The sequence below is a fragment of the Myxine glutinosa genome, chromosome 12 (genome assembly GCF_964187855.1).
Source record: "Myxine glutinosa chromosome 12, kmMyxGlut1.1, whole genome shotgun sequence".
In the NCBI taxonomy this organism is placed as follows: domain Eukaryota; kingdom Metazoa; phylum Chordata; class Myxini; order Myxiniformes; family Myxinidae; genus Myxine; species Myxine glutinosa.
In genome coordinates, this window is record NC_136272.1 from 75,540,102 (window position 1) to 75,563,052 (window position 22,951).

The following is a 22,951-nucleotide window of genomic DNA, read 5'->3' on the forward strand; positions in this document are numbered from 1 at the left end:
AGTTGTAGGAAAATAAGATATGGGTTGAAACGCCAGTTGTAGGAAAATAAGATACGGGTTGAAACGCCAGTTGTAGGAAAATAAGATATGGATTGAAACGCCAGTTGAAGGAAAATAAGATATGGGTTGAAACGCCAGTTGTAGGAAAATAAGATATGGGTTGAAACGGCAGTTGTAGGAAAATAAGATATGGGTTGAAACGCCAGTTGTAGGAAAATAAGATATGGGTTGAAACGCCAGTTGTAGGAAAATAAGATATGGATTGAAACGCCAGTTGTAGGAAAATAAGATATGGATTGAAACGCCAGTTGTCAGAAAATAAGATATGGGTTGAAACGCCAGTTGTAGGAAAATAAGATATGGGTTGAAACGCCAGTTGTAGGAAAATAAGATATGGGTTGAAACGCCAGTTGTAGGAAAATAAGATATGGATTGAAACGCCAGTTGTAGGAAAATAAGATATGGGTTGAAACGCCAGTTGTAGGAAAATAAGATATGGATTGAAACGCGCGTTGTCGGAAAATAAGATATGGGTTGAAACGCCAGTTGTAGGAAAACAAGATATGGGTTGAAACGCCAGTTGTAGGAAAATAAGATATGGGTTGAAACGCCAGTTGTAGGAAAATAAGATATGGGGTGAAACGCCAGTTGTCGGAAAATAATATATGGGTTGAAACGCCAGTTGTAGGAAAACAAGATATGGGTTGAAACGCCAGTTGTAGGAAAATAAGATATGGGTTGAAACGCCAGTTGAAGGAAAATAAGATATGGGGTGAAACGCCAGTTGTAGGAAAATAAGATATGGATTGAAACGCCAGTTGAAGGAAAATAAGATATGGGTTGAAACGCCAGTTGTAGGAAAATAAGATATGGGTTGAAACGCCAGTTGGAGGAAAATAAGATATGGGTTCAAACGCCAGTTGTAGGAAAATAAGATATGGATTGAAACGCCAGTTGTAGGAAAATAAGATATGGATTGAAACGCCAGTTGTCAGAAAATAAGATACGGGTTGAAACGCCAGTTGTAGGAAAATACGATATGGGTTGAAATGCCAGTTGTAGGAAAACAAGCATTCTGAGCATTGTGCTGCAATACATGTCGCCTACCGGCAGTCTGTCGTCCGGAAAACTGTTGGGGAAATTAGCAAGGGTTATTTACCCACAGGTTCTGAATCGTTCCCAATCGCTAATTACCTCAGGACGGGCTAACCTGTGATTCACTGTCGGGACTTCGATTTATACACCTTGCAGACAGGTCAGCAGAAGCACGACAAAATAAGTTGTTGATAAAGAACCTTTAAAGTCGCTAAATATCAGTATTTTATTCTATTTTCCAGTTCACGATCAATGTGTATATATATATATATGTTGCTCGGCTTAGCTCCGCCCCTCCCGAAAGCGCGCGCTGTGTCGCGCTTTTGACGTTCGCGAGACGAGGCTGAGGGCGCGCGGTGCGGCTTGAGGAGAACTCGAGAATAAACAAGAGATATCCATTTTTAAAATATTTTCGGTTAATTAATGATATCTGCCAAACCACGTGCCCTATCGCAAATTCCAAAAGGACATATTAGTAGATTGACATGCTGAACAGATCTGTGAAGTTTCCCCTCGGTTGGATCAAAAATGACGGAGGAGCTTGGTTTTAAAGGTTCATGCTTAAAAACGTCATAACCCTGAAACCATGCGACGCATGATGTCATGCTCGTTGACTTTTTTGTTCGTCATGGGTATGCGATTCTGCCTGCAAAGTTTGGCCTCGATCTGTTCAGCCGTTGCAGAGAAAAAGGGGTCAAAAAACAATATGGCGGCCGAACCACGTGACCTGTGACGTCATAATTACCATTTAAACATTGTACAGACCGAGTCCCCCCTACCGTGAAAATTTGATCTCAATCGGTCCTATTATTGCAGAGAAAATCTTTTTTTAAGGAAATTAAAACTTAAAATGGCACCGAGTTGAGTCATCAGAATTATCATAATTTCCAAAATTCAAAGTGCCATAACTTTGTCAAAAATGATCGAAACGTCGTGAAGTTCGATCTTGATCTGTTAGTCAGGTTCACTATGTAATTTCGTTGGAATTTTTGGGGGATTTGGAAAACGATATATTTTTGGAAACTATATTGTATCGTCAGTCAGAAAACCATTCAGAAAACCAGTCAGAAAGCCATTCATTCATATTCATTCAGTCAGAAAACCAATGTTGCTATTTGCACAGACTCCTGTATGGCGGCTATCTTGGATTTTCAAAATTGCCGCCGTAGAACTAATTTTTCTCAATATCTCAGCTTCTAAATAACATAGAGCTTTGATTCTAACGGCTAAACATACATTTTCAAGGGCCCCGAATCCAATGGTAACAAGTTCGATAAGCTAGACATGACCATAGAGCTCCTATGTGGCGGCCATCTTGGATTTTTCAAACTGGCCGCCGTAAAACTGATGTTTCTCAAGATCTCAGCTTCTAAACAACATAAAGCTTTGATTCTAACAGCTAAACATACATTTTCAAGGGCCCCGAATCCAATGGTAACAAGTTCGATAAGCTAGACATGACCATAGAGCTCCTATGTGGCGGCCATCTTGGATTTTTCAAACTGGCCGCCGTAAAACTGATGTTTCTCAAGATCTCAGCTTCTAAACAACATAAAGCTTTGATTCTAACAACTAAACATACATTTTCAAGGGCCCCGAATCCAATGGTAACAAGTTCGATAAGCTAGACATGACCATAGAGCTATGTGGCGGCCATCTTGGATTTTTCAAACTGGCCGCCGTAAAACTGATGTAACTCACCTGCTGAAGAGCACAGAGCTTTGATTCATCATTGAGTAAAGTCATCATCATCCTCATCATCGCTTTCGTTCATCACATCTTGAGAGTCATCATCATTTTGGCACTGGATGTCACACTGACAAAGGTCTGTACAAGCCAAGTTGTTTGTTCTGCAGGAACATCTAGATCAATGGTTCCCAACCTGTGGTACGCATACCACTAGTGGTACGCGAGGGCCTTCCAGGTGGTTCACGACTCAACCTTTGAAAAAAATGATTTGGCCTGATAAATTTTTTTATTTCTGATTTCTGATATATTTCATGATTTCCGATGTGCTGTGAGCAAAGTTATGCCCCGCATCGACCAGCTGGTGGAGAAGAAACAGATGCAGCCTTCGCATTAAATTGAAATAAGCCTGATATCTTATCGAATTGAGTTTTTCTGGAACCAGGTGGTACGCGGATTGAGTTTTTCTGGAACCAGGTGGTACGCGGCGACGGTACGGGACCTCCAAGTGGTACTCGATCAGAAAACGGTTGGGAATCGATGATCTCGATGAAGAACAGTTTGTTTTGCACTGACATCTAACCATTTGAATGATGGCCTTGGGGGCTGGAGGCTCCTCAGTTGTGGTTGGTTTCACTTGTCCATCCGTGTCTTTGTAAAAGCCGTTTTGCAGGGGATTCAGCTGAGGATCCTGTTGAGCAATGCTTGCCTGACCCCACACTCTGGCTTGGATATGGACTCTGAGGATGTGCTGCTTGAGAGCTCCAAGAGTAGGAGGAAGCCTGTCACTTTCTGCCATGTGTTTGCAAAAGATATACCATCGTAGTTCGGGGATGCTGTCGATGTGGATGCCATTTGGAGAGTAAGCAGCGCATACAAAGTTAGCTAGTGTGGACAACATGTCCTCCGTCACTTCAGTTGCATCTGAAAGCATTCGCACGGTGTCTATGACATCTTCACTTGCTTTGAGGTAGACATGCAGCCAGGTTGCTTTGCCTATTCGAGAGAACCTCCCAGTGTTGTCTGCCCCTGTGAAAGCATGAAAGGCTGGCACAATGCCTTTGCTCTTTCGACCCCTAGAGCTGTCCACAGTGGCTCTATTTGAAGTATTCCAGAGGCCATGGAAATGGATGTATTCCTCAGCAGTAGGTCATAGTTTGCTATGACTAGTACCAGGACATCTGTGTCGGGAGAGAAGAACACCAACTGCGCATCATGTGGGTTTCGCTGGGATGCCAGCACGGCCTGGTGGATCAACAGGGTGTCAGCTTCTTCATGGTTGTTGTCCTCGAAGAGCAGGTCACTGTTGCTCCTAGTACGCCCTGAAGCAGACGTGATGATCAACTTGGATGAGTGACTGTTGTATTCTAGAGTTTTCGCTGCCAGATAGTCAGTCAGATCAGCCTTTGTTTTGTCATGAGAAAGGAATCTGCTCATTGGGATGTGTTTGATGTTGGTGTCATCTCTGACTTGATACTGTACGATTGCATCCTTTCCTTGCCTTCTTTTAGCCCTGGTAGCACTCTTCAGAGAATCGTTTTTGTACGTGTCAAAGACCAGTATGATCTCATCACAATCTTTTGTTAGAGACATGAGTCTGTCATTGAAGCATTCACCCAGATCGTTGACTTTCACTACAGTGGCTGGTTTCTTTGTCAGCTTATGCACAAGTACCATCCCATCCACCAGTGCAATCTTCCGACTTGTAGGTTTACTAGATGTGGATGCCATAGTTCTTGTGTCCATTGGATCTTCTTGTAGAACACTTGCAGCTTGTGTCTGCTGCTGATCTTCGGGGTGAATTTCTGCTCTTGCTAACTTGTCGAGGAGATGAATTAACTTCGACTTGTCAGTGCATGGAAGAATTGTCCCATCTGGAGCGAACAGTGCTCTTGGTGTCACAGTGAACTCGTAACTTCTGATGGCATATTTCTGGTTGACGTCTCTGTTTGACTTGGCAAGGACCATGAGCCTTCCGTACAGTTCCTTAGTCTCCTTCAGATCCACAGTCCTGTCTCTGAGTTTCACTGTGGTTCTCTTGTTCACAGACGTGAACATCTTCTTGTTCTCCTTCTTGACTGGTGCCCAGAGGCTAACATCTCCATTGATACGCTCCGACGCGTAGTCTTCATACAACTTCTGACCAGTGACATCAATGTTCAAGATCTGTGGTACATACTCGTCTGGGATGTAAGCATTCGTTATCACATTGTGCATCTTGTCACCTTCAGTGTCAAATGGATTCCCGTGACTCAGTATCGCAGCCTTGATCTTGTTTATTGCTTTATGCTCCCTCTTGACTGCACTTGGACCAAGGTCATGATGTTCTGTGATCTTGTCACCTTCCAGGCCAAACTGACTCTTGAAGTCTTTTGACAGGTGTGATAATTCTGGTGTAACCATGAAGAATCTCTGTCTAGCATTGGCATTGTTAGAGATGCCAATCAGTCCAGAGTGAATCTTCATCAGCTTGTTCAGATGTTCACATGCATGATCTGGTCCAATGGATACAAACGGGATGTCATTCTTGATTACTGATAGATTGCCAGCTCCTAGTTCTTCCCAGGTCCTAGGGTGATTGGTTCTTAGGTCATACATGTCTGCGATGTATCGGAGCTCCACATAGGAGCTCTATGGTCATGTCTAGCCTATCGAACTTGTTACCATTGGATTCGGGGCCCTTGAAAATGTATGTTTAGCCGTTAGAATCAAAGCTCTATGTTATTTAGAAGCTGAGATATTGAGAAAAATTAGTTCTATGGTGGCAATTTTGAAAATCCAAGATGGCCGCCATACAGGAGTCTGTGCAAATAGCAACATTGGTTTTCTGACTGACTATACAATATAGTTTCCAAAAATATATAGTTTTCCAAATCCCCCAAAAAATCCAACGAAACTTTAAATCTGGACATACTGAACCTGACTATGTAACTTATCATGAGGAAACCATGTACGAAGTTTGAAATCATTAGCATTAAGAGTTTAGAAAAAAAGTCCGGAAAACTGTTCTTTGTGTGACGGACTGACGGACTGATAGACGGAGGGATGGCGTGCAAACCTATAGTCCCCTCCGGTGTACACCGGTAGGGGACTAATAACATATGGATTGAAACGCCAGTTGTAGGAAAATAAGATATGGATTGAAACGCCAGTTGTAGGAAAATAAGATATGGATTGAAACGCCAGTTGTCGGAAAATAAGATATGGATTGAAACGCCGGTTGTAGGAAAGAGATATGGATTACAATGACGGTTGTAGGAAAGAGATATGGATTGAAACACCGGTTGTAGGAAAAACATAATGGATTTAAACGCCGGCTGTAGGAAAGAAATATGGATTGAAACGCCGGTTGTAGGAAAAAGATGTGGATTGAAACGCCGGTTGTAAAAAATTAAAGATATGGATTGGAACGCCGTTTGTAGGAAAGTGATATGGATTGAAACACCGGTTGTAGAAAAAGATGTGGATTGAAACGCCGGTTGTAAAAAATTAAAGATATGGATTGAAATGTCGGTTGTAAAAAATTAAAGATATGGATTGAAACGCCGTTTGTAGAAAAGAGATATGGATTGAAACACCGGTAGTCGGAAAAAGATATTGATTGAAACGCCATTTGTAGCAAAATGAAAGATATGGATTGATATTCAGGTTGTAGGAAAAATATATTGATTTAAACGCCATTTGTAGCAAAATGAAAGATATGGATTGAAATGCCAGTTGTAGGAAAAAGGTATGGATAGAAAAATTCAGTTGGAGGAAAATAAGATATGGATTGAAACGCCAGTTGTAGGAAAATAAGATATTGATTGAAATGCCGTTTGGAGGAAAATTAAAGATATGATGGAAAATGTTGGTGGTCGGAGGCCGTTGAGATTTCTTTCACCATTTTAAAGCTCTTAACTATTTAAGCTCTCGCAGTGTTGTTATTGAAATCAAATGATAAAACAGACTGTTGAGGGGAAAAAGAGGGAGGGGCAGTCAGGGAACCACACAAATGAGGGAAAAGTGATTTTAGACAAGCGTTACGCGTCGGTCCCCCGTCGGTGAAGTGATGTGAGTTGACAAAGTAGAGGACGCAATGCGGCCATCTTGGATTTTGACGTGGCGACCCAATGTTCAATAGCGTTCTCCCTTATGCGTAGATACACCCACACACCAGATTAGAAGTTAGTAGTTGGTTTATTAGTCCCCGACTGGTGTACACCGGAGGGGACTATAGGACTTAGGTTTGCACGCCATCCTTATCCTCCCCCATCCACCATCTCTTATCCTCCCCCATCCACCATCTCTTATCCTCCCCCATCCAAAACCTTGATCTTTTCTACCCCCGCTAATTTCGGTCCCCTTATGTTTTATACCTCTTCCCCCCCCCCCCCACCCCCTCCCACACCTCCTGCCCCCAAGCCCTCTCCCTCCCACACTTCTCCCTGCTCTCAAATGTTGTGGTTGTGTGCTTCCCCTTCTCTCCCCATCTTGTCTTCCGCTCCCTCTTTTTGTATATTTTGTTTGTCTGGTTGATTTGTTTGTGAAATAAATGTTAGCTCTTTCACGAGCTTCGATTCAATATACAAAACAAACAAAAAAAAATCCCTCCGTCCGTCACGCAAAGAACAGCTTTCCAGACTTTTTTTTCTAAACGCTTAATGCTAATGATTTCAAACTTGGCACATGGTTTCCTCATGATAAATTACAGATCAAGTTCGAACTTCACGACGTTTCGATCATTTTTGACAAAGTTATGGCACTTTGAACTTTGGGAATTCTGATGATCCTTAACTCGGTGCCATTTTAAGTTTTAATTTCCTTTAAAAAAGATTTTCCTCTACAATAACTGGACCGATTGAGATCAAATTTTCACCGGAGGGGGGACTCGGTCTGTGAAATATTTTAATCGTAATTATGACGTCACAGGTCACGTGGTTCGGCCGCCATATTGTTTTACATGTAAACACGAAAACCCCTTTTTCTCTGCAACGGCAGATCAGATCAAGGCCAAGCTTTGCAGGCAGAATCGCATACCCATGACGAACAAAAAAGTCAGGAAACATGACGTCATGCATCACATGGTTTCAGCGTTATGACGTTTTTAAGCATGAACCTTCAAAACAGAGCTCCTCCCTCATTTTTGACCCAATCGAGGGGAAACTTCACAGATCTGTTCAGCATGTCAGTCGACTAAAATGTCCTTTTGGAATTTGCAATAGGGCACGTGGTTTGCCAGATATCGTTAAACGAAAATATTTAAAAAAAATGGATATCTCTTGAATCGCTAGTATCTCAGACCGTGAGTTGGTAATTATATAATTCACACAGTGCAATACCTGCAGGCTGCTCCACGGAGCGAACTTGCGGACTTATCAACGAGGCGAGGCGTGACACACGTGTCTCACCATACCTCAGATCAAGTTTGAAAACCATCACCAACCGTGCATAAATTTGCAAATTCGATCATTTTTGACAAAGTTATGGCACTTTTAACTTTGGTAGGGACATGCATTGCACCGCAATACTCAGAATGCTTGTTAGTCCCCTGCCGGTGTACACCGGAGGGGACTATAGGTTTGCACTCCGTCCCTCCGTCCGTCACGCAAAGAACAGTTTTCCGCACTTTTTTTCTAAACGCTTAAGGGTAAAGATTTCAAACTTGGCACCTGGTTTCCTCATGATAAGTTACAGGTCAAGTTCGAACTTCACGACGTTTCGATCATTTTTGACAAAGTTCTGCACTTTGAACTTTGGTAAGTCTGATAATTCTGATGATCCTTAACTCAGTGCCACCCAGTGCCGGTCTGTAGAATATTTTAATGGTAATGATGACGTCACAGGTCACGTGGTTCGGCCGCCATATTGTTTTACGTGGAAACACGAAAACCCCTTTATCTCTGCAACGGCAGAACAGATCGAGGCCAAACTTTGCAGGCAAAATCGCATACCCATGACGAACAAAAAAGTCAGGGAGCATGACGTCATGCATCACATGGTTTGAGTTATGACGTTTTTAAGCATGAACCTTTAAAACCGAGCACATCCCTCATTTTTGATCCAATCGAGGGGAAACTTCACAGATGTGTTCAGCACTAAAATGTCCTTTTGGAATTTGCGATAGGGCACGTGGTTTGGCAGATATCGTTAATTAAAGGAAAATATTGTAAAAAATGGATATCTTGTTTATTCTGGAGTTCTCCTCATGCCGCACCGCGCACCCTCAGCCTTGTTTCGCGAACGCCAACAGCACAACACAGCGCGCGCTTTCGGGAGGGGCGGAGCCAAGCCGAGCAACATATATGTACACATCGATCATTGATCGTGAACCGGAAAATATAATAAATTACTGATGGTTTCAGAGTTATGACGTTTTTAAGCATGAACCTTTAAAACCGAGCCCCTCCCTCATTTTTGATCCAATCGAGGGGAAACTTCACAGATCTGTTCAGCATGTCAGTCTACTAAAATGTCCTTTTGGAATTTGCGATAGGGCATGTGGTTTGGCAGATATCGTTAATGAAACGAATTTTTTTTTTTTTTTTTAAACTGGATATCTCTTGAATCGCTAGTACCTCAGACCGTGAGTTGGTAATAATTTATATAATTCACACAGTGCAATACGTGCAGGCCGCTCCACGGAGCGACCTTGCGGGCTTATCAACGAGGCGAGGCATGACACACATGTCTCAGCATACCTCAGATCAAGTTTGAAAACCAGCTTCAAACGTGCATAAATTTGCATATTCGATCATTTTTGACAAAGTTATGTCACTTTGAACTTTGGTTGGGGACATGTATTGCAGCGCAATACTCAGAATGCTTGTTTTTCCAAGATATTTCGCTCACAAGGTTCAGACATATATATGGTGGTGGCCATCTTGGATTTTGACGTGGCGACCCAATTTTCAATAGCTCTCTTCCTTATGCCCAGATACATCCACACACTTGATTAGAAGTTGGTACTTCGCTTATTTTTCAAGATATTCCGCTCACAAGGTTCAGACATACATGGCGGCGGCCATCTTGGATTTTGACGTGGCGACCCAATTTTCAATAGCGTTCTTCCTTATGCCTAGATACACCCACACACCAGATTAGAAGTTGGTACTTCGCTTATTTTTCAAGATATTCCGCTCACAAGGTTCAGACACATGGCGGCGGCCATTTTGGATTTAGACGTGGGTTGCACCCACACCAAATTAGAATTCGGTCCTTCGCTTATGCACGCACACACGGACGGAGGGGAAAACCATAGTCCCCCTTTCGCACCACGGTGCAACAAAAATGTAAAAAAAAAAAAACTACCGAGAATTGAGTAATTAGGAAAAAATAACGAGATGTGGTCGCTGGATCAGTGAAAAGGAATAACCACACGAACCACCTTTTGTGGGTATTTATCCACCAATGAAGCTGCGCCGTAATTTCATTTTAATTACGAATTTAATTGTCATACGAAGAAAGCGGAAATTGCTGCACGGTCCATATGGCACAACACCACAAACGAGCCCAGTGTTTTAGTTTTTAAGACTTCGTCGGCAAAGGCATTATGTTTTCAGGTTGTCCGTCCGGCTGACCGTCCATCTGATAGATTTTTGTTACCACGATAACTTGAGAACAGATGAAGGTATCTCCATCAAACTCAAACTTGATGTATAATGAGGTGAAGATGAACTGATTAGATTATGGGGTCACCAGGCCAAAGGCCAGAGGTCATGTCAGGTAAAAATGTGATAACCTGAGAACAGCTGAAGGGATTTATATCAAACTTGGTACCGGTATGTATAATGATGTAAACATGAACTGATTAAATATTTGGGTTGAGGTCAAAGGTCATGTTAACTAAAAATTATGTTGCCACACCAACTTGTGAACAAGTGATGGGATTTCGAACAAACTTGGTTTAAGTATATATGATGCAAAGATTAACTGATTGCATTGTGGCATCAAGAGGTCAAAGGGCAGAGGTCATATCAGGTAAAAATGTGATACCTTGAGAACAGCTGAAGGAATTTAAATCAAACTTTATACAAGTATGTATAATGCTGTGATAATGTGGACGCAGACATATCGGTCGATAACGTGACGTCGAAGAGTGTCTTTGTTTCTTTTAAACTGGTAACGAGGTAAATTGGAGAGCAGAAGAGTAGGTTCAAGACCCAGCATTGGAGAGGATGGGAGGCAGAGAAAAACGTGGTACTGTTGGTAAGGGATTGATACATGGTTTCAGCAAGTGTAGTAAAGCTCAGCGGGTTCAATAGACCATAAGGTGGAGGTGATGGTGGACAACAGATAACATTTTGGAGGGAAGAGCTCAACAGGACCAGGGAAGGCAGTTTCATTGGAAATGAATGGAGATGAGCATTTAGACTGAGGGTAACGGAGGTTTCTGGCACAATACTTGTAACCTGAAAGCAACGGAGGCTGGTCTACAGAAGCAAGGCTGGAGTCTGTAAAAAACCAGAGTAGGGAGGTAATTAACTTCACATCCATGAAACCACCCACACTGAGCAAGTAGCACACTTTGAGACTTGGCCTCCTGTCACCTTGCACCAATATAATGAAGGCCTCGACTTCCACAGCCTCCAAGGAGGAAAGATGGAAAGCAGGAGCATTCTGCATTGTACATTTGAATGATGCTTGTACAATGAATGAAAATGCTGTCATTTGGAAAGCCATATTCCATTATAACCTGAGGACAGCAAATGAAATATATGACCCCGCAAAAATCGATGTCCCAAAACAGATTACAAAGTCTTCAGAAAGTATTCGCACCCCATGACTTTTCCACATTTGGTTGTTAAAGGCTGAATTTAAAATGGATTCAATTGAGATTCTTTGCCACTGATGGACACATAATACCACAATGTCAAAGGAGATGTATATATATATATATGAATTTTTTTTTTAGAAATGCTTACAGAGATAGAGAGAGAATAACATTAACAATGGCTAGCTGAAGCCAGGCATATGGAACAACATGGAACAAGCACAGGAACTACACCTCATAATTTTGCAAAGCAACAGTCATGATAGTAGTGGTGGAAAGAGAGGAAACTGCTCAATGCTACGTTAGGAGCAGAAAGTAAGAGCTGTCACACGCATGCAAACGACATTTCCAACTTTTATGCAGTTGACAACCTCCCCCTCCTCTGCCTCTCAACTCGAATGAATTGTGATGCACGTTTATTGGTGTATTGGGTACCATTTTTAAACGTAGTCATAAGAGTTATCTTCTTCTTTCAGTATCATGGGCTGAAGTCACAGCTGTGCAGCTGACGCAACACCCTCTGTAGGTTAGAGCAAGAATTTGTAATTTGTTCATGGTGCTGGCGTCAGCTTGCAGTGTACTCTTCACGAGTGACACAGCGAGATCTTAACGCCCACCAACTAATGCCAGCAGCAGATGAGAAGTCCAGTTTAACATCCATCCGAAGGACGGCACACAAATTGATGAATCACCTTTCCTGCAAAACACCGGAATGACAGTTTATATCTGGGTTTGGATTAAAACCCAGGATGGACAGCTCAGAGATGGTTGTGCGTACCACTAAGCCACACTGCAAAACAAAACACAGACAGACAGACACACACACACAAACACACTATAAAAGTTATCAAAGTTAGGTAAACCTTTTTTGGTACAATCTTTCCACTTCACAAGCCATAGCAGCTACATAACCTGGGCTGCACTCACCCTTAATCAGAGCTGAAATTATCAGAGCCATGTACACTATTAAGTGAGACAGATCCAGTTCTGCCTTATTCGAACACATTGTCCTTGGTGTTTGTACTTGAAGGGGTATTTAAATACCCGACATACAGTTTAACACATTTAATGGGTATCATTGATAATATTTGGCATCATCCCAACTAAAGCCCAAGTAACACTTCTTCACATTAACCACCACTGTTGAATGAAACTGAAGGATGTAGAAATGTCCCGAGACGAAACTGCTTCCCTGACCATTATTGAAACCAATATAAAAGCAAACCACCACAATTATTCGGTCTAACGTTTAAAGTTGAAGTAGTTATTAAATCAAATCCAATAATCTGGAACTTAGAAATGCTATAAAGTCAGATTATTTAAAGCAAAGAGTAAGGTAAAGCAAGAATTACCATTACAGTATATCTAAAATCAAAATTTTCACTAAATCCTGACATGAAAATGAACCATTTAGCAAAAATAAATAAATAATAAATGCCCCTTTTAAAACCTCTCAGTAACTCGTGGAGGTGGCTGTTATTGTCCATGGATGGCTGAAATAAGCTACATACCTTGTCATTATGGGATTGCATATCAGTACTGGGCTTCAGTAATAAAGCAAATCTTGGGTCAAATTCATAACTGAGCTGCAGGTGTGTGCCACACATGCATTCGGGTGGGCATTTGCATTGTTTGGTGTGCTGCTGATAACTCTTCACCTATTCGCAAAATACACCGTGGTATCTATAACGTCCAAGGACCAGTGCTGACATCCGGCTCAACATCCATCCGACGAACGACTGACACATCGATGGCTCGCCCTGCATGCGACACCAGAGATGACGGTTTGTATCTGCGTTGAGATTCAAACCCATGCTAGACGGCTCAGAGGAGCGTGCACATACCTCTCGGTCTAGCCTCTACTGCCATCCCACATCATGTCCAAACTTCATTGAACCAACCGTGAATAAGACACTGCTGCATCTATGGCAATTACTGGAAAATTTTCAAAAGTTGCATTTTGCTGTTTCATGGTGATCGTTTCCCATACAAGGATACAAATGGAAAGATTTGATCATGAGCAGTTAACATGCCCTGTTTTTGAATTTTTTTTCTTTGTTTCACATTTAATACATCATGGGATATTTAGTATTCACAAACAATGATGATGGGACAGCCTGGTTAACGGCCTTTTCAAAGTATTACGCAAACATACCATCACAACGCAGTTAACTTCAACTTAAAAAAAAAAAAAAAACCCCTATAAAAATAAATCACAATTAATCTTGGAAACCAATTGGCAAAACACCATAGAAGATGTATACAGACTTAGCTCGCTGTGCAAGTTGGTATTACCACGAAAGCACATGATTACAAACCTGGATCATCGTGTCTTGTCTGATAAAAGACAGTGTTCAAACTTTGGCAAAATGTATTTTATTTATATTGAATCTTGACATTGAATTATAACCTAAACTATGAGAGATAATTTGAAAATAAACTTAGAAAATTTTAATTACCAACTTACCTACTAAGCACTTACATGGGAGGTTAGCAAATAAATGAAATTTTTTTAACCAAGCGAACTACCAGGTCGCGGTATGTTTTTCCACAACGGCAGTGCGCTACATGCAGGAGAAACACTGCAAACAGCCAAACAACCTCCAAACTGATTAAGTATATATTCACGGAAAAGTACAAAAAGTTGACAGTATGCAAACGGTGACGTATTTACAGCCCGACCCATGTGGCGTGCAAACCCTAGCCATTGGCAGCAGGTTGACTTGTGTGGAACTGCATCAACCAAGTACAACAGATGCTTCTGAACTTCACAAAAAAAAATTAAAATAAAACATGTTGTAACAGAAACACAAAGTGCCAAAAACTCTGTTTAACCGAGTTTGAGGACTGAACTCGGTTTTCATGCATTCTGGCACCAAACCTGAAGAAAATGTGGACAGGTGGTATGGAGGAGGTGGGTGAGGGCAGATAGGCCATTGTTCGAGAGAATGACAAAAAAAAAAAAAGCTACTAGAAAACAATATTGGATCCCTTGCAATTACGAATACGACAAACATCACAGGACAGACCGTGGGACCCGACCCCATCCCAATCAAACCCATTTAGACACTGTACATGATGGAAGCATCTAGTGAGGGGTGTACCAAGCAGCATAGAGGAAAAGGAAATGTCTGGAGCCGGCAATGAAAGTCACAAACAATTGTCATTCCCCTGCCCCCTTTCCCCACAATTTCCGCCTTTCAATGTAAAACGAAGTCGGTCGGTGGAGTGCCAGGCTATACATCCCACATGACCCATTGTTGTAAATCCTCATTCAATTTTGCATTCTTACATCACCTTAGTTTTTAAAACCTCAGTGAGAGATTGTTTCAGCATGGTGAGTGTTGGCTCCGACTGGGCCCATCAATGCAATCCAGTCCACTTTCATCCCACACATCTCCTCCCCTCCCTCCCTTCTCAATCCAATCGGTTGCCAAGAACGTGAAATATCATCACACACTTTCTTAACCGACTACCGACTCCAACAACAAACCTCTGCCTACAAACTTGTAAAAGGCGTTTTAACTTTTGAATTTAACATTTCAACAACCACTTTTGCAAAAACCCATCTTATGAGCTTTGATTCACTTCGCTTCAACCAAAAGAATCCTTCCTAACGAATGGCCACCACGGTTGTATTTTAAAGGCGGTTGGCAATGCCATCCACATCCAGATAACTGAACTATTGACTGTAACCCAACATACTGCCTGAGATTGTGGAGAAATGATCTGCAACGGTTTAAATTAAAAAAAATAAAATAAAAAAATATACAAATCGCTGTACCCTCCGAGATGGTATGCAAGCAAGAGAGCTAAGGCCAGTGGTGCACAAACCACTATTCTTTTTGCCTCCCCCTTTACTCACCTTCATACAACGTTCCAACCAAGCTAATTTGGACTTCAGAACATGAGATACTTGTGCATTTACCGAGATACTTGTGCATTCACAGTAATGCCAGCTAAACGAGTAATAGTTACCCATTTACCTAACCTCACTTTTCATTTTCCTCACATTGCTAATCTGTACAATGAGAATTGCACAGCTATTTTAACAGAGCTTGTTAGTCCCAAAAATAGATTTTGCCCAGAGGTTGATAAATAGTCCGAGAAAATATTCTCTTTAAAAGCTTGTTTTCAAACTTGATCTTATTTTTTGTCCTGTGCAATGTTCATCAGCATCATTAACAAGCTAGAACGTCATCTCAAACTCCCCCCAAAAAACATTTTCAATTTCCTTTGAATTTGTGCATTAAAAAACAACAAAAATAAAATTAAAAAAAATAAAATAAAAAAACGCTTTCAGAATGCCAAATATCAGACCCACACCTGCTTCTTAAGCCTGTCCACCATCAGCTCCACTGCTACTCACAATGCTCTCCACAACAGAGTGACTCACTATAGCCATATTTCTCTTCATTATTGAACCAATTTTCTGCCATCACTGCCCACTTCCAGTACCCCCTAGCGAAGCTTCCATTGAAAGTAGAGCCTGCACTGTCTCTAAGGGGACTCCATGCGCACCGCCAACTCCCCCTTCTGCAACAATGACCACGTCGGCGCCGCCATGACCCGTTACAAATTCTTCGGGGTTCGGGTGTGGAATAAGCAAGCCATCACGTGTCTGCAGCAACACCCGATGGTGGGTGTGCACCATCAACCCTTCCGAGATGGCGGCACCATTTGCTACTGTCACACTATCCCCGATAGCCCCTAGTTGCTTTGGGACCTCGGCAAGTATGATTGGCTCTTGAATTTGGCTTTGATCACCAACACCGCCTTCCCCGATCTCCTGTGGAGCTTCAACAGAGGAAAGGTCAAGACAACGCGTGGCCACATCATCCGCCAAGGCCTCGTCGCCAAAGCTCGGCGTTTGAATGTCCATGGCAGTATGATTGTCGGAGTCGTCACAATCGGGGACTCCAGAGTCAGGTGGATTAGAGGGCTCCATCATGCCGGCCTCCTCAGAACTTGGTCCATCCATTCCTTCCGCTCCCTGGACGAGGGTATCAACAAAGCCGAGCACCTCAATATGGGAGTTCTCAGGCTCAAGAGTTGACTCGGGTGCTGTGGCACCTCCATTCACCACCTCGGCTTCGGCAGTTTTAGCCTCTGCCTCATTTTCAACACAACCAGCCCACACTCCATTTACTGTGTTCTCATCTGCTGCTTGTGCACTGCCACTGGTTGTTTCTGGCTCAATCACAAACACGTCCGGAGACTGTCGACCAACTGACACCGTGTTAGATGAGACCTGCAGCTGGATATTTTCACAGTCTGCAGACCTACCACCTTGCAATCTCTCTGTGGATTCCAAGACTGGCTGACTGGAAGATTCCGACACCAGCTGGACATCGGGTGATGACGGGCTTGCTGCTTCCGTGACATCGCTAGAAGCAGAAACACCAGGCAATGGGCTGCAAGCTGTGGTGGGGGGAAAAAAGGAAAAAAAACAACGTATAAGGTTTGCAGGCTGGAAGAAAATTAAGGAATTGAAGAGGGGAAGGAAATGATCGCTGGAAAAAAAAACAAACCCCAGGAAGCAAAAACGAGAGAGAGAAGCAACAACACAGCACAGAAATGCTGGAGGAGTAGGAGAGAACAACGATGAGTACTTTACTTGGAGCAAATGTCATCTACCAACAAATGGTGCACCGAGTATTGGAAACCATATTTCCAATCAGTTGAACCAAAAAAGGAAGCACCAGATGAAGAGCAACGTTTCACTGCAACTGCAGAATACTTAACGGGCAGAAGGCCCATAATGCAAAACTGAAATCAAGGTGGTGAAACCGTTCATCTGGAACTCACGAGTTTGTGAAGCGGATGAGGTACTTGGAGCAACAGGTTTCCCCGCTGACGGACACGGCGCTGAATCCGGTCGCAGTCTCTTCCTGGGTGGTTCACCCGATGTGCCTTTGTTTGCAGCCTGTGTGCAGACAACATGTAGCAGTGAAGCAACTGAAAAAGCGAAGGGTGGTGAGAAACATCAGAAAAATAATTTGTGGAATAAGGTCGGAATGCAAGTAAGCATTGGAGGGAAAAAGCAAGCAAGTTGAAAGAATCGTACCTCCAGAGCACGCTTCTGTGCATTCTGTGAGGAGGCCGTGACGAACACCAGCTTGCAAGGAGCGGTGCGGTCATAATTTGGCTCACCCACAAGACCAGAAAGCATGCCCAGCGTTTCAGCAACCTGATTTGCACAGAGACGAGCATATTTTCAAGTCTGGTACAATATCCCTTAAAAGGAAGTAGGGCTTGAAGCATACAACACACTGCAAGATCAAAAGATATCATTATCATCATACACAAGTGATTTTAAGAAAATAATTATATTAAATCAAAACTACCAGAGAAGGGTAAGACCCAAAATCATTAAGATAATCTCCTATAAACAAGGAAAGGGAATAAGAGACAACCATAATTAATAGACAAGCATCACCTGTACACCAGTCCAGAATGAGCAGGCAGATTTCACCATCCTGAAGGGTCTTAATGAGCCAGTTCAGTTTTTAAACCGACAATCCATTAGAGACGTGGAAATTTGGAAACAAAAAGTAGCATTATAATCCTGAATACCACTGCCTTTGGCTGGATTTAGACACACAAATACGCTGGATCTGGAACGCCAATACTCCATCCTCACAAACAAGCAACCACTATGTTATATCCACTCAACTTACCCGGTCCGAATACTTATTACTTTACCTGGAGTTGTGTTGCACGTGATGAGACCCGAGTCCATATTAAATTTCTAATTCTGATGCACCAACAGGAAAAAGATGTCACCCAACCTCACAGGTTCTCTCTGATGCCAAATTGCTTTACCCCTCCCTATACGTACTTTAATCACCCTTTCCATAAAGATGTTGTTTAATGTGTACATTTAAACTTTTATTGATTGAAAAATGCCTCGATCTAGAGTTGCAGGTCAAAGATTCCAGGCTAAAGGTTTGAGTCCCAAGTCTTGTTCAGTCTTCAGCTACCTGCGTATCCATCAAGTCACAAGCTACAAATGTGACAAGTCCATTTCACGTCTTTTTCCCATGATCTAAGGCTCGTAATGAAGCTGTCACACACACATCCACAGCCATGGATATACAGACGAATACAAGACACAACAAAGGACTGTTAGACAAGACTGAGCATGGGGGAAGTACCATCACTTCCTGGGGAACTCTGGATACCAGCAACACCACACCAATAGCGCTGCCTTTGATATTTGATATTTTATTTCAGCATTACATAAATGCAAACTGTTTCATCAGTTTGAGCAAAGTATGACTGCATACAGAAAAAAAGGAACATCATAAGCAAAAGCTTGAGTGATGTCCTTTAATAACTTGCATTATATATTGCTGTGATAGTTCAAAGGAAAGAAAGAAAACAAAATTAAAAAAATTAATTTAGCATCATTTACAGTCGTGGCCAAAAATATTGGCACCCTGGCACTTTTTTAAAATAATGCACCATTTCTTCCAGAAAATTGTTGAAATAAAAAAATATTTTGGTATCCACATATGTATTTCTTTGGTTTGCAGTGGAACAAAACAAACAAAAAAAAACTGAAAAAAATTATAAAATCTTAGCTTATTCCACACAGAAATCCTAAAATGGCCCGGACAATATTTTTGGCATCTTTTAAAAGTTGTTAGAAATAATTGGATTTCAAGCAGGTGATTCTCCTTTACTTTAGAATTGAACTCACCTATGGTGAGTTGCAGCTGCCTGCAATATAACAATCACTCATTCAACCAGTTTGAATAGAGAAAAGCAGTCATTCTGCTGTTTTGTGTCACTGTGTGTACAGCAATGGGCATGGAGAAAATAAAGAAAAACCAGAGAATTGTCTGAGGAGGTCAGACACAAGATGGTAGCCAAACATGGACAATCTCAAGGTTACAAGTCCATCTCCAGAGACCTCGATGTTCTGATGTCCACCGTACGCAATGTTATCAGGAAGTTTAAGGTCCATGACACTGTAGCCAACCTCCCTGGACGTGGCCGCAAGAGAAAACTTAATCGAGGATTGCAGCGAAGGATTGTTCAAATGGTGGAGAAAGCACCTTGATCAACTGCCAAACAGATTCAAGCTGACCTTCAGACACAAGGTACGACAGTTTCAACTCGCATCATCCGTCGCCAACTCAATGAAAGGGGGTTCTAGGGTAGGAGACGCAGGAGAACCCCTCTGCCGAGAAAGCCTGACTGGAGTTCGCCAAAACACACCTGAACAAGCCAAACTCCTTCTGGGAGAATGTCCTGTGGACAGATAAGACCAAATTAGAGTTTTTGTGGTAAAGCACATCATCTCCATGTTTACAGAAAACAAAATGAGGCCTTCAAAGAAAAGAACGCCTTCCCTACAGTCAAATATGGAGGAGGCTCAGTGATGTTTTAGGGTTGCTGTGCTGCCTCTGGCACTGGATGCCTTGAATGTGTGCATGGCATCATGAAATCAGGAGATTACCAAGACATTTTGGAGCGCAATGTTCAACCCAGTGTCAGAAAGCTGCGTCTCTGTCGAAGGTCATGGGTCTTGCAGCAGGACAATGACCCCAAACACTCTTCAAAAATCACCAAGGAATGGTTCAAGACAAAACACGATGGACTGTTCTGAAGTGGCCAGCAATGAGTCCAGATCTAAATCCCATTGAACACCTGTGGGGAAAACAGCAGTTGGGAGAAGGCACCCTTCAAATCTGGGAGAACTGGTGCAGTTTGAACAAGAAAAGTGCTCCAAACTGCCAGTAGCGAGGTGTAGGAAGCTCATTCCTGGCTATAGAAAGCACTTGACCAGTTATTTTGTCCAAAGGCCATGCTACCAAATATTAAGTCTAGGGTGTCAATGCCATTTCTTTATATATTCTGATTTAAAAGGATATATTAAGTTCTGAATCAAAAACAAAGGTTCTGTAATATTAATGGTGAAATAAAGAATTGTGGAGACCAAATACTTTTGTCAATTTCAACTTATTTTTGGAGAAAATTGTGAGTTATTTGAAAAGAAGTTATTTGAAGTGCAAGGGTGTCAATATTTTTGGCCACAACTGTACGTATCAGACTCCAATCATATGCCTTCATTACATCAGCCACCAAAGGTGGATGGTTATAAACGTTACATTGCTCAGACTCAATTGACGAATTTGATTTAAACATTTCTATGTTCACACACATGGGTAAGATGTCACTGGGTACGGAAGGTCCTCCATGGGGAGTTTCATTGTGAATACCTCCCCTGTGAGCGATTCTGAGCGTCGGTAAGCTATTGAGCAAACCAGTGAGGAGAAAGCAAGCAGGCAGGTGCACAACCTTGGCATGTACCTTCTTAGCACAACTCCCCTGAGTGTCATCGGTGACCCCTGTCAAGCAGCCGAGGACCTACAGCCCCTTGGGTAAAGCGAAATATCTGGCTGCAACCAAAATATGCCAAACAATGACAATCAGTCACAGAAAGTGACGAAAGGGACACAGACCCCTTGTTGGCTGAGGCTTAATCTGTGCGGCCACACCAAGCAACCAGAATGTGTGCTGTAAAGGATAATGACTGCACCTTCCCCAATGAGGAAGGGGACCCATGCCTCACGATAAGACAGAGCTCCACACCAAAGCTAGAAGCTAAAAAGGTGTCACCTGTTCCACAACCAACTACTAGGTTCCAGCCAATTCGGAGAAGATTAAATGAACAGAGCTGGAGCTTAGAGAAGATCACCCTCCAGGGCAAAACGTACACTACGCATGAAGCATGTGGGATTAACAGTAAAGGAGAAAGATTCATGAACCATTTGAAACAAACAAAGCCAGCAGCCAAGGCCAAAAGAGTTCCATTAAGCAAAATCAATCTACAAGTGGAGGCTGTCAGAGGTTCAGCGAGGGTTTTAAAAAGAGCCCTTGGAACAAAGCTATGAGAATGAAGTTTCACAATCTGGTTCATGAATAATGATCTTTTACTGAAAAAAGGAGGTGGAGATTTTTAGTTCTGCGAAAACTTCCTCCCACTACCTAAAACCTGCATATGGAGATAACAACCTACAGGAGTAATAAAATGCAACAGAAGGGTGGGGAAGGTGGTGAAAAAACCCCCCAAATCACAATCGAATCAAATGAGATCAAGTTGGGGGGTTTGGGGGGGAGGAGGAGGAGGGAAGGGGTACACGGTCGGTATAAAACAAATTTACAAAACTAGGAATTTTAGGAAAGAAGTTGGAGATTAAAAGAGGTGGATTTGGGGTGTTTTAACAGGGGTAGAAAAGATCAATGTTTTGGATGGGAAAGACCAGAGATGGAGGTGAACAGCTGTTTTAAACACCTGGAGGGAGGGGTGGGATTGAACGGAGTGTAAGAGTTTGTTCCAGGGGTGGGAAAAAAGAGGAATGAAAGAGTGAAGGTGAGCAGAGAGTCTTGATTTTGATGGTTTCACCAGAAAAGGGTTACTGGCAGATCTTGTGCATCCTGCAGGAAAAATTGGAGGACAAAGCACAGACAGAGCAGGGGGAGCTAGGCCGGAGAGGACTCGGTAGAATACCTCTTTATGTTTAGGTATAAAACCAACCTGCATGCGGTGAGAGTGTGCAAGGCCCGTAGAATCACCTTCATCGTGGGAGATTCCAATGATTCTGAAAGCTTTGGTTTCAATAGCGTGAAGCTGAGCTACGTGTGAGGCAGGAGAAAAAGAAGACCAGAAAAAGCACAGGGCCCAGAACACTGCCTTATGGAACTCCAGCCTGAACAGGAAGGGGAGATGAGAGAATTCCATTCAGGGCCACACGTTGACTGTGACCAGAGATGAAGTCGGCAAGCCATGTGTGGAGGTTTCCATGGATACCATAGGAGGAGAGTTTGGTGAGCATGGTGGGGTTCCAGACTGTATTGAAGGCACGAGATATGTCAAGGGAGACAGCTCTGATTTCCTGTTTGGCGTTGAGGGCCTCCATCCATTGTTGAGACATCAGAAGCAGCATGTCCAGAGTAGAGTGACCTGGTGTGAATACAAATTGATGATCAGAGATCAAGCCATTGGAGAAGAGGAAGGATTTCATATCAGAAGCGATGATTGATTCCATTACCTTGCTGATGATTGGGAGCAGGCCGATTGGTCTGAAGTTGCAAGGATCCGTTTTTGTAACTTTTTGTGTAAAGTGGTAATGTTGGCTGATTTCCAAGCAGATGGCAGATGACCTTGAGCAAAAGAGAGGGTGAAGATAACAGAGAGAGGGTGAGATAGAGTGGCAGAGCAGGATTTTAGGACCCGTGGGTTGATGCCGTCTGGTCCAGTTGCAGAATCAGAGTCGAGGTTTGACAGAAACATCTCCACCTTGTCAGGAGAGAAGGACACAGAGTTCAGGAGCAGCTGGGTACGACTGGGTAAGGTGGGTACAGAGAGAGATGGGTTTGGGACACAAGATTTTGAAGCAAACACAG

The 22,951-nt window shown here is 42.6% G+C and overlaps 1 protein-coding gene and 1 long non-coding RNA gene across 4 annotated transcripts in view; both read right to left on the minus strand.

Moving 5' to 3' along the window:
• Window positions 1–10,506: 10,506 nt before the first annotated feature.
• Window positions 10,507–12,323, minus strand: LOC137417354 (uncharacterized). Of its 2 annotated transcripts, XR_013620944.1 has the most exons (3): window positions 12,226–12,323; window positions 11,969–12,053; window positions 10,507–11,213 (listed from the first exon to the last, which is right to left on the minus strand). It is a non-coding gene; the product is annotated as an uncharacterized LOC137417354 (long non-coding RNA). The 2 variants fall into 2 exon arrangements; XR_010982422.2 differs by lacking the exon at window positions 12,226–12,323 and having other exon boundaries at window positions 11,969–12,105.
• Window positions 12,324–13,893: 1,570 nt separating this feature from the next.
• ZNF839 (zinc finger protein 839) overlaps window positions 13,894–22,951 on the minus strand; it is an 81,119-nt gene continuing 72,061 nt past the window's right edge. The window contains exons 6-8 of one of the 2 annotated variants that reach the window (XM_068103219.2): window positions 17,601–17,723; window positions 17,342–17,459; window positions 13,894–16,954 (exon numbers count right to left, since the gene is read on the minus strand). In XM_068103219.2, the coding sequence (XP_067959320.1) occupies window positions 15,972–16,954; window positions 17,342–17,459; window positions 17,601–17,723 (1,224 nt within the window). In that variant the 3' untranslated portion in view covers window positions 13,894–15,971. Of the gene's footprint in view, window positions 16,955–17,341; window positions 17,492–17,600; window positions 17,724–22,951 lie in introns of both variants that reach the window. The other variant, XM_068103220.2, reaches the window with a different exon arrangement.